Source organism: Nematolebias whitei, chromosome 11, assembly GCF_014905685.2.
Source record: "Nematolebias whitei isolate Nwh7 chromosome 11, NemWhi1, whole genome shotgun sequence".
In the NCBI taxonomy this organism is placed as follows: Eukaryota; Metazoa; Chordata; class Actinopteri; order Cyprinodontiformes; family Rivulidae; genus Nematolebias; species Nematolebias whitei.
Window position 1 is genome coordinate 18,610,296 of NC_056508.1, and position 10,961 is coordinate 18,621,256.

Consider the following 10,961-nt stretch of genomic DNA (forward strand, 5'->3'; position numbering starts at 1 on the left):
ATATGTATATAGATATATATATATCTATATATATATCTATATATATAGATATATATTTTGTACATATAGCCCCACGTCCCTTGACCCCTTTTTGGCAGCTGCATTTGGTAGCAGGCCAAACTGACAAAGACCATATGGTATGGTATAATGGTATAAAGTTTATTCATAAAAAAAAAACAAAAAAAACAATTCCATAACAATATAAATATAGAACATATATGTGTCAAACTCAAGGCCCGGGGGCCAAATGTGGCCCTTGTTGACATCTTATCCGGCCCCCAAGATGATATGTTAAATGTAAAATACTTTTTTCACTTGAAATTTTTCAGTAATCTTTGATTATGATGTCAAAAGTGCAACAGATAACAACAAATGAGACCAATCGAACTCTTTTTTGAGGAATCTGAAACCAAGAAAAGATGCTGGGTATCTAACTTGAGTTAATGTAGATTCTGAAATGATTATTGGCCAAATAAGTTTAAACAAACATATTGGCATATCGGATATCAGCCAAAACCCCAATATCGAGCATCCCTACTTTCTGACACAACCACAAACCACCGAGCTACCACAGCCCTCTGTGTGGAGAAGAACTGCCATCTAGGGCACCTGGGGGAGCAGATGGTGGGGGTTAAGGGCCTGGCTCAAGGGCCCAGAGTGCGGCAAATGAGGGCGGAAGCTTCACCATTCCTACCCACATTTTGATTTAATCACTTTGGGGAGTTGAACCGGTGACCTTCCAATCACAGGCTTGCCTTCTCCAACCTCTGTTCCACCACTGCACACACACGCACACACACACACACACACACACACACACACTATTCACTGTATAATTTATCTCTTTGTAGACATGCGTAACTATATGTATTGAATTGTATTGAATTAATTAATAAATACATTTAAAGATCAGGATTTTAGAAATTCACAACTTGTGAATTTAATCACATAGCCACAGTTAATGACTATAATCTATCAAATCCTGGTAAGTATAAAAAAGTTTTGCCCACATTATTTAATACAACAGGAGACTTTCAGCTTTGTCTGGGTCTGTGTCAACAGTAACAGTGAAAGTTCTTGTAAAAGTGGATCAGTGAAGCATCTCCAGCTGCAGTTGCCTGATATGGTCACTGAGCACACTGACTGTATATATGAAGGCTTCTGTCTGCAGTCTATGGTCTCTGTGTGCTGCATTATGTTACCTCGTGTTATTATTGGAATGACTGCCAGTCATTTATAACAACTCTTCAAAATTGTTACTCACAAAATGTTGTTTTTCCAAAAGCAGAACTGCTCTGGTCCCTTGGCTAACATGTACAGTATGTACACACACATATATATGTATATAAAAATGCTAGAGTGGAGGTACATACATCAAATATCATTAGAAGATGCTATGTTTTCCTGAAAGTGTGCATAATCACAAATTAATTAATTAAATATTAGTGATTAGACTGAGGGCTTCTGGTCTTGTGAAAAAAAAAAAGTAGAAACGTAACAACAGGGGAGTTGTAAATAAATTTAAAAAAGGCATTTGAGCAAAAATGCTTAAAAATGAGCATTGTATTATAACCTGACTCTACTCTCCTAATAGTGGTTCACATCTTGCTGTTGTTTTAAGTTAATGTAAAAGATTTATGACTTTACATTTGTGTTGAATGTTGAGCTATCTAGACAGCAGGGCTGCTTAATATTAGGGGAAAAAATGGTGATATTACTGTTGAGTATTGCAAAGACAGCATCACTTCTCTTTCAACGTTCACAACACTCCATGTACTTTGGCATCTCAGCCAGCATCTAAAAATATCCCCCTAAACGCAGCACTGTTTCAAGAAGTCTTCATCAACACAGAAGCACGCAATGCTGTAGTATCTGTTAAAGACGTGAGCTGGCTGCAGTCCACCGGACCCGGAAACCCACTCCAGCCCACGTCGCTTCCCCCTGCTCGGACCTCCCTCAGAAGTGGCAACCCGAAATATCAATAAATCAGGGAAACACCAATTAAGTTTTATCAATTATATTAAAACAAGGCAGGAAAATATTAGTTACAGCACTGGCCATCCCGAGACAGTTCGGCACGAGCAGCAACTGGAAGGGCCGATGTCCTGGGTCATTACTCATTTATAGGGTCCTAGACTCCTCCTTCACAGAAGAGGAGCTCAACCTGTCAGTGTATGAGGGGGCGTGACTAAGTGTGATCGCATTGGATCTTATGTGGTTATGACGTGTTAGGAAATATGAGACAGTGCTTCAAAAGCCTTTCTACGTGATGTGGCAAGTAGATTAAACTATTCCTTGACGGATACTGAATCCCAGGGAGACTCTTTTTAGAGCTGCTGGCCTAGTTTAACCCAGTCAGAACCCGGTCATAATTTCATTATAATCCCGTCTCTGAGCAGATCAAAACCATAGGACCAGTCCAAAAATATCTTAGCATATCTATGCCAGACCTGTGTGTGGTGACGTAATTCTGCTTTTAAAATACAACAACAGGAAACAAGGCATGGAGCATGCACATAAAGTCTGATGACTTGTGCATATTCACAAAAAAAAGTCACTGTGTAGACACCCCTAAACAAAAGATGAACATCAAGTGCTGTGAGAGTCCAATGGATTGCCAACCGGTTCTTTGCAATACAGATTTAATAAAAACTGACATTGTGATGATGATAAGTTTCCACATCTAGCTATAAGCAGCCCTAATAGCTAGATTTTTAGGTGTTACAAGACAAAATACATAGGAGGCTAAACTGACAGCAGTTTTATTCTAACATCAAAAATAAACATTTACTGTTTAATGGGTCGTTTCCATTAGAGTTATGTTTCATTTTTTCCATTAACTGTACTGATAAGATTCAAAGACTTTAGGCCTATAGCCCAAATCCTAACCCCTTTATTGTATTCAGCCAGCACCAATGATGTGAACAGTCCTTGGTTAATGGGACTATTTTCAAATGAAGAAAACAGCTGTTGACTTTAAAATGTTGGCTGGTCTCTGCCTTTTCAGTCAGGCATCCGTAGATATACCACAACTGCATGGAGTCAAGTTCATGCAACGCCATTTTCAGTGGTGTTGTTTTATCGTTCACACAAAGACATGCTTATCTTGTTATGTGGCGTTCTGAAGTTCACGTGAGCTCACACGAGCGAAAGGTAAAAGAAGCGTCACTCACCATGACATTTTTTCTTTTCAGAGACGACCTCGACTTCTCTGGCTGATCTTTATCAAGCAGTTAAGCTGCCCGTCATGCAGACGATTCTCTCTCTCTCCTTTTTAACTTCACATACTGCAGCTGCTTGTCAGTCAGTCTGTTCTCTTGATAGTGAAGAAAACTGACGACTTTTCTTCATACTTGTTCCCTCGAAAGTGTTCTGACATTGTTTACTGGAAACCTTCCCAAGTCCTGCACTGTGTTTTCCATCATGCTTTTTGTGTGTTTGTTGTACTCCTCTTCTGAAGTTCCTCTCTTCTGTATCCCCATACCTAGCGTTTTGTGCTCTCTAGCTCTTGCACTGCAGTAAGTTAACTCACTTGATATGCCGTCACACGGGTGGACGTGTCCGCGAGCGTCGCAAATCATGCCTTTGAAGAATTCACACATGGTAATTGGTGGCCGCTGATCTAACTTGAGATAGGCCTCTGATCTGGGTTATTTATCCGCAACCTTAACCCATTTTATGTCTGGGAAGTGAAGATTGGGCTTTACTTTTTGGCACGTTGAGTGTGTTTGTTTGGTTGCATGATCGCAGGACATTTTTACACTGTAGTTTGGCCTTGTTGGAATAAATAAGATATTTTTACTAAGTCAACTCTGTTACACTTTGGAAAGTCATACAAACAAAAGAAGCGTCTCGGTGCCACATTGGTCATCAAGCTCACATCATGGAAAAGGCCCAGTGACTGCAACATGGCTGGTAAGGATGGTCTGATGAATGCACAACCTTCCACTTAACACTTTTCAACTCTGTTCACTTCACTGCCGATTCAGTTCTGTTCAGTTGAGTTCATTAATACAGCGCCACAAAAACATCAATTTTAAGATGCCAAATTAGTAAAAGTTATTTAACTATAGAAGTCAGCAGATTGCGTCATATCTTTTGACACTCTTCAACCCTGAGCAGCACATTGACAACAGTGGAAAGGAACCCCTTTTAACAAGAAGAGAACTCCAGAACAACCGATCTCAGGATGGCCAACCATCTGCTTCGGCTGGCTGGGGTTAGAGGGGACAGGAAAGAGACACAGACAAACACAAAATGACTGGTATAGGTGTAGTTTCTATGGGAAGAAGGGCCAAGAAGAACACATGTTAATGACATACATAATTACAAAAACAAACATGGAGAGTGGAGTGAGTAAAGCCAACAGCAATGTGAGAAAACGTGGTCAGACTATCCTCCAGCTGACTATCTATACTGATATAACTAAAGGACAGCTCAGTTCAGTACTCAGAGCTGCATCACCAATCAACCTCAACCTTCCCTTCAAACTCTATTTTCACACATAAAAAGCACCACTTCAGTGTAAAAAGGGGCTACAGCCTCATGTAAGACTATGGTTGAGTGGAAACTGCATTTCAGACAAAGTTTTGTTCCTGAAAGTTTTATTAGTGTCCCCTGACCAGAAAAGTTATTACTAGGTAAATACTCTACAAACTGTCTTAACGAGTGACCCTAGATATAAAGTTGACCTTCCTCCACCCAGACACAGACAGTTTAGTGGACTTTATCATCATTACTTAACAGCTGAACTACTCAATGGTCCAGCCTTGAAAATATTTGTGGTCACTGTACTTTTTATGTTTTTTTTCCTTTGCTGGGACAGTAATACTTTCACCATCCTGTTTCTCAAACTCCTGTGCTGCCTGTGTTTATGAGACGCACATGGGATGGTCGCATTAGCTCTATGAAATACAGCCAAGCCCCAAATGTGTTTATTACAATAAAAAAATTTAAAAAACCATCTAGTCAGGGTATCTATGCTGGAGCATACAGCTTCCACACATGGACCACCATTGTTCCATATCAGTCAGGAAAACACTGACCCACTTCTGAGTGAGACATAAAGTGTTAAAGAGTGTAAGAATGAGAGTGAAGTCTGTCTGAAAGTTTATGGAAACTAGTCAGAAGACTGTGGTGGACCTCAGAGTGTGAGGCAAGCTATCTAGCCCACCACAGTTTATTTGTGATGTGGTTTATTTTAATAGATTCTCCAATGATTTGATGCTCGTAGCCTACAACCCTTTCAACCCTCCCCTTGTAAATACAAAAATAAGCAATAGAAAGTGCACTGACTGGTGAGGGTTCCCATGTGGAAGTACAGTTAGGGAACTTCAGAAACCAAAGGGAAAAAAAGAGGAACAGTTTATCTGACTGTATATGTGCATATGTTGGAAAGGGAGAGGCGGGTTAAAGCAGGCAGAAAGATGAAGGGGCAGAGTTTGATCTGGGACAGTATGGGAGAGAAAGACTGAATAGCAAAAGCACAAAAAAGAGCAAGGCCTTGGGAATGAGTGTGTGTGTATGTGTGTGGGAGAAAAACGATACATTGCTGAACTGCAGGAAAAAGAAAGTCAGCCAGGAGGACAGCAGATCGATTCCTCCCCCGAGTCTCACAACAAACACTCTTTTTTCTCTCTCTGCATAGTTCACCTCTGCTGCAGCCCAATATTATCCCATCAGCACTTCATCTCCATCACCCTCTCCTCCCTTTACCCTCCCCCTCTTTGTCTTATTTATGTTTTCTGAAGCCGCTGTGAAAGATTGTGAGATTTACGTTTAATTTTCTATGGGGTTTGGTTCCCACAGTAACTCATTGGGGATGGATGATAAAAAGACAACTATGAAGCCAGATGACCCATAGCTGACATCCAAAAACCATGTGAAATACAAGGCACAAGACTGGAGCATGTGCAGAACAGGAGAAACAAAACAATTACATCATAGTCATGTTTGGGATTTTGGAAAATTTACATTGAAATACAGTTATTTATATATTATATTTGCAAATATAGTGTTGTTTGTTTAACAAGAGAACAATAGTAATTTGTTATCCTTCAGTTCTAACTGTTGCTGATCAGACATTAACCCTAATTAACCTACAGGTCTATACTGGTCTTGTTTTTGTTATTTTAACTGGTTGTAATTTTTGGTTTCTCTGAATAAATATTTTAACACTGGGGCGGTCACCAAAAAATGCTCTGACACTGCAAAAACTAGTTAGGAAAAGACCACTTTGGGTCATCAGCATTGAGGCTCGCATCAACACACGTACCCATAACCACATACAGGTTAGGCAATCTATAGGAAAGTGCTATGTGTTGCCATCATTGTATATGTTCCATACAATGACAAAATTAGTTCTCTGCGTTTAACCCATCACACCTGGGATATACCCAGGTGGAGCAGTGGGCAGCTATGTAAGTGCCTGGGGAGCAATTAGGAATTATGTGTCTCATGTGGGAATGGATGGGGATTGAACCTGGGACTTTCGGGCCTCGAGTCAGCTGCCCTCCATCTACCCCATCTTGGCCACTAACACTGATGGCTCTTGAATATCTTCACTAACTGAGACCAGTTGTCATCAAGAGAATTATATAAGAAAAGTGGTAGGCACAACTAACCAAAAAGTTAGCTTTGCTAACTGCTAAATTGCTAACTAAAACATTAGCTTTGCTAACGCTAACCGCTAAACAGATAAAAAAATATCAGAAGCTGATGCTAAAGCGCTAACTTTTATCATACACTGCTGTCGCTGACACTAGCTATGTTTACATGTGCAAAACTCTTTGATTGGATTGAAAAGTATTCAGATAAAATAATCCAAATGTATTGTTTACATGGACACAATTCATTCACAATGAGTGTTTACATGCAGCGGGTTTTTATTCGGAATAGAAGTACTGACATGCGCAGAGTGGTAAACTTTCCTTAAAAAAACACAGAAGAAGAAGTTCTACTTCCATGATAAACGTAAACAAATCTGAGCGCCCAAATTGAACCCGCACCTGGTTTTAACGACGGTGGATACATTACTGCACTCCCTGATTGAGCTACAGGTAATACAGATCATTTTGAGCTCTTTCGTAGTTTCTAGTAGAAATGTTGTGTCGCTCACCTACCAGTTGTACTTCCCCGACATATTAGCATCTAGCCAAGCGAAAATGTATGAGGTTGACATAGGTTGCATTGCACAGTCAGGTTGCAAAAACTGTATATGGAAGAGGTAGAAAAGAGAGTCTTGATGTCTTTTTCAGGGACACCACCGAGTCATTGGTTCAGGTATGTTGATGACACCTGGGTTAAAATTATATCTCAGGAAGTCCAACATTTCACTGATCACATCAACTCTGTGGATAAATATATAAAGTTCATAGAAGAATATGTAAAAGATGGTAGGTAGGCTTTCTTGAACTGTGATGTCAGTCCCAGTCCAATAAAGAAGAACATTTGCAAACTGATGTGTACCATAAACCCATCCACACAAACCAGTATTTGCAGTTTGACTCCCATCACCCTTTGGAGCACAAGTTAGGAGTCATCAGGACTCTGTATCACAGAGCAGACAGCGTCCCCACTAGCTCAGGAGCCAGGAAGAAGGAGAAATCCCACACAAGACAGGCTCTAGAGCAATGTGGATATCCTAACTGGGCCTTCCTGAAAGCAGAGATGAAACCCAAACATGATTCCAGTCAGCCATCAGGTGAAAAGGAGGAACCCAGACCAGTGGTCATTCCGTATGTTGTGGGAGTATCAGAGAAACTGACACACTTATTTTCTAAACATGACATCTCAGTAGTTTCCAAACCCCAAAATACATTACGGCAAAGACTGGTTCATCCCAAAGTTCCAGTCCCCCAGCACAAACAGAGTAATGTTGTGTATGCTGTTCAGTGTCAGGAGGGCTGTGATCAGTCTTACATCAGGGAAACTAAACAGCCACTAGGGCAATGTGGACCAAAATTAATATCTCGATATTTTATAAATGGCGATATATAATATTTATCTCAATATTTTTTTCTTTCCATAAGTAATAAAAATATATTTCCGAGTCAAAGCTTTGTCCCAATTGTCACACAGGTATGTATACAGTAGTAAACAGCTATAACTGTACAAAATAAATGTCTAAAACATAAACTATTTACATATATTAAATAGTTTATTTTTTAGACCTTTATTTACATATATTAAATAATAATCCTCTTCAGCTGCGCTGCCTTCACAACGTTGGTAAGCATGTGTGAACTGCAACTGCAGGTCCGACAGACTTCAGCCTCCTTCCCTGAAACAAACCACGGGTCAAAACTCATTTAGCTGTGTTGTGCCTTATGAGAGGAAGAGTGAGAGCGCAACATTAATAAAGTAAAATCTTATCATATCGCTAAAGACACGTTCCCAGTCTCAACTGTGCATCAAGATCGTTCAAGCTTTAGCCATCTTGTTAGCCACTAAAGACAGTGTCTTTAACGATATGATAAGCCACTGCTTTATTAATGTCGCAACACCTCCCTGTTCCTCTCACAAGGCACAGCATGGCTAAATGAGTTTCGACCCATGGTTTGTTTCAGGAAAGAAGGCTGAAGTCAACAGTCGGAGCTGCAACTGCAGTTTCACACATGCTTCGTATTCCACTTATAGCGCTGTTTTAAATTATGAAAAAGAATAAGATTCATAGTTCCGACCTTTCGTCAGGACTGTTTTCAGCATTGTCTACAGAAATCATCTTTCTGCCCCTCATCGGACAAATTTAAATCTAAACCTTCTCCGAAAGAACAGTCATTGTATGTCATTGTGTTCAGCAGCTAAGCTGCTCTTCATATATCTTCTGTGTTTACTTGTGCTAAAAGTCTGGGTTTGAGAGGACAGGAAGGAGGAACAGATACACAATGGCAGGTCAAGATCACATGTTAAGATATAAATAGTATCAAATGAAAACTATTCAATTTTAACAATTCGTTTAAGGAAATTAGGTCAATTTGTCCTCTAGTAGTGTAAGCCTATAGCAGCATAACAAACCAACCCTAACTACATGATTTATCAAAAGGAAAGTCTTAACCCAGTCTTAAAACTGGACAGTGGGTATGTTTACATGGACATAAGTAACCGGATCAAATGGCCGGTCGGAATAAAAGTGTGTCATGTAAACACTCCGTTCGGGTTATTTTTTGTGTATTCGGCGCGATCCGATATAATTTGTGATCAGAACGAAACGGGTGGTTTACGCCGATCCGAAACCCGATCGGTGTGCATGTAAACGCTTGATCTGTTCGTTTCTATCTGATGGTGAAAAACTGGCCTGATTGCGCATGTGCGACTTTGCCATTTCCGCCTGGCTAACGCTAATAATATTAGCATGTCAGGGAAGTAAAACTGGTCGGTGAGCGACACATTTCGACTAGAAACTTTTAAAGAGCTCAAAATGATTTCTATTACCTGTAGCTCAGTCAGGGAGTGCAATAACGTCTCCATCATCATTAAAACCTGTCGCGGGTCCGTTTTGGGTGCTCAGGTTTGTTTACGTTCACCTGGAAGTAGAACTTCTTTTTCGGTGTTTTTTTTAAGGCGAGTTTACCACTCTGCGCAAGTCAGTACTGCTGTTCAGAACAAAGCCCGCTGCATGTAAACGCTCATCATGAACAGATTGTGCGCATGTAAACAACACATTTGAATTATTCAAACAGAACACATTTCAATCCGGTCAAAGAATTGTGCGCATGTAAACATGGCTAGTGTGTCAGCCTCACAGACAGAAACTGGAAGTGGGTTCCACAAGAGAGGAGCCTGAAAACTGAAAAATCTTCCTCCCATTCTGCTTTTGGAAACTCTAGGAACCGCGAGTACGCCTGCAGCCTGAGAGCGAGAGATTTGATACAGGGCATAAATGATCAAGCAGCATCATGAAGGCCAAGGAACAAACGGGACAGGTCAGAAAGTTGTTGAGAAGCTTAAAACAGCTAATTAAACAATATCCCAAGTTTTGAATGTGTCACACACACACACACACACACACACACACACACACACACACACTGTGCTGTGTAGTTCAGTGTGACTTGTGAAAATATGTGACAAACACTTGTTGTTACAAACTGTCCTGTGCTGCATGGTTTCCTTGTTAAACAATTGGGTAATTATGGGAGACGTTAAACAGCAAACAGTTTATGTGACAGTTACAACAGATATTTTAGTGTACTGAGGTATGAAAGTATGTAAACATGAAACTTGTATTTTTTTCAGACAGACAGACAGAATGGATGGATGGAGGACGGAAATGCAAGTCAGGTTCTTACGTCACAATATTAAAAAAAAGCCTTACTAACCAGACTGCAAAGAGGAAACCACACACACACACACACACACACACACACACACACTCCCTACTTTGACCTCCCCTTCTACAGTCCTACAACTCAGAGACAGAGACATTTAACAAGCCTTGTCTCACTCACACACACTCCTTCACTTGAATCACATTCCTTACACACGCACCCCCCCCCCCCCCCCCCCCCCACCCACACACACACACACACACACACACAGTACAATAGGAAGGACAGTGCTTGAGTGTTCTTGTTATCAGAAAGTGTGTTTACAGTTTGATTTCCGGTCATTCTGCAGATATGGTGTGTGTGTGTGCGTGCGCGCGTCTCGTTCAGCGTGCAGCAGCAGCGTGAGGGTTCGTCACCGCTTTGCTCCGACTCTTGCAACAGTAACTCTCCTTTCAGCTGTTGTTTCTGGAGAAAACACGTCCGTGCTGTGGTGGAGGAGATGCGGGCCTGCAGCTGCCCCGCTGACAGCTGCCTGCAACTTTGATTTGTTTATTTGTTTATTTATTTTTGGGAGGTGGGTCATCTACTACGAAGCATTTCAACTAAAAAAAGGACATTGTTTTAATAAAAGCCAGGCAGGAAGAGCCGAAGGCGGTTCACTCACCAGTCGCTGAAAGCCCCTGCATTTTGCAC

The 10,961-nt window shown here is 40.8% G+C and overlaps 1 protein-coding gene across 1 annotated transcript in view; it reads right to left on the reverse strand.

Annotated features, from left to right (window-relative positions):
* The window catches only part of LOC119416653 (FYVE, RhoGEF and PH domain-containing protein 1), a 63,149-nt gene extending 52,188 nt beyond the window's left edge, over positions 1-10,961 (reverse strand). Inside the window, exon 1 of the mRNA XM_037683838.1 lies at positions 10,933-10,961. Within this exon, the coding sequence (XP_037539766.1) occupies positions 10,933-10,954 (22 nt within the window). The 5' untranslated portion in view covers positions 10,955-10,961. The remainder of the gene's footprint in view (positions 1-10,932) is intronic.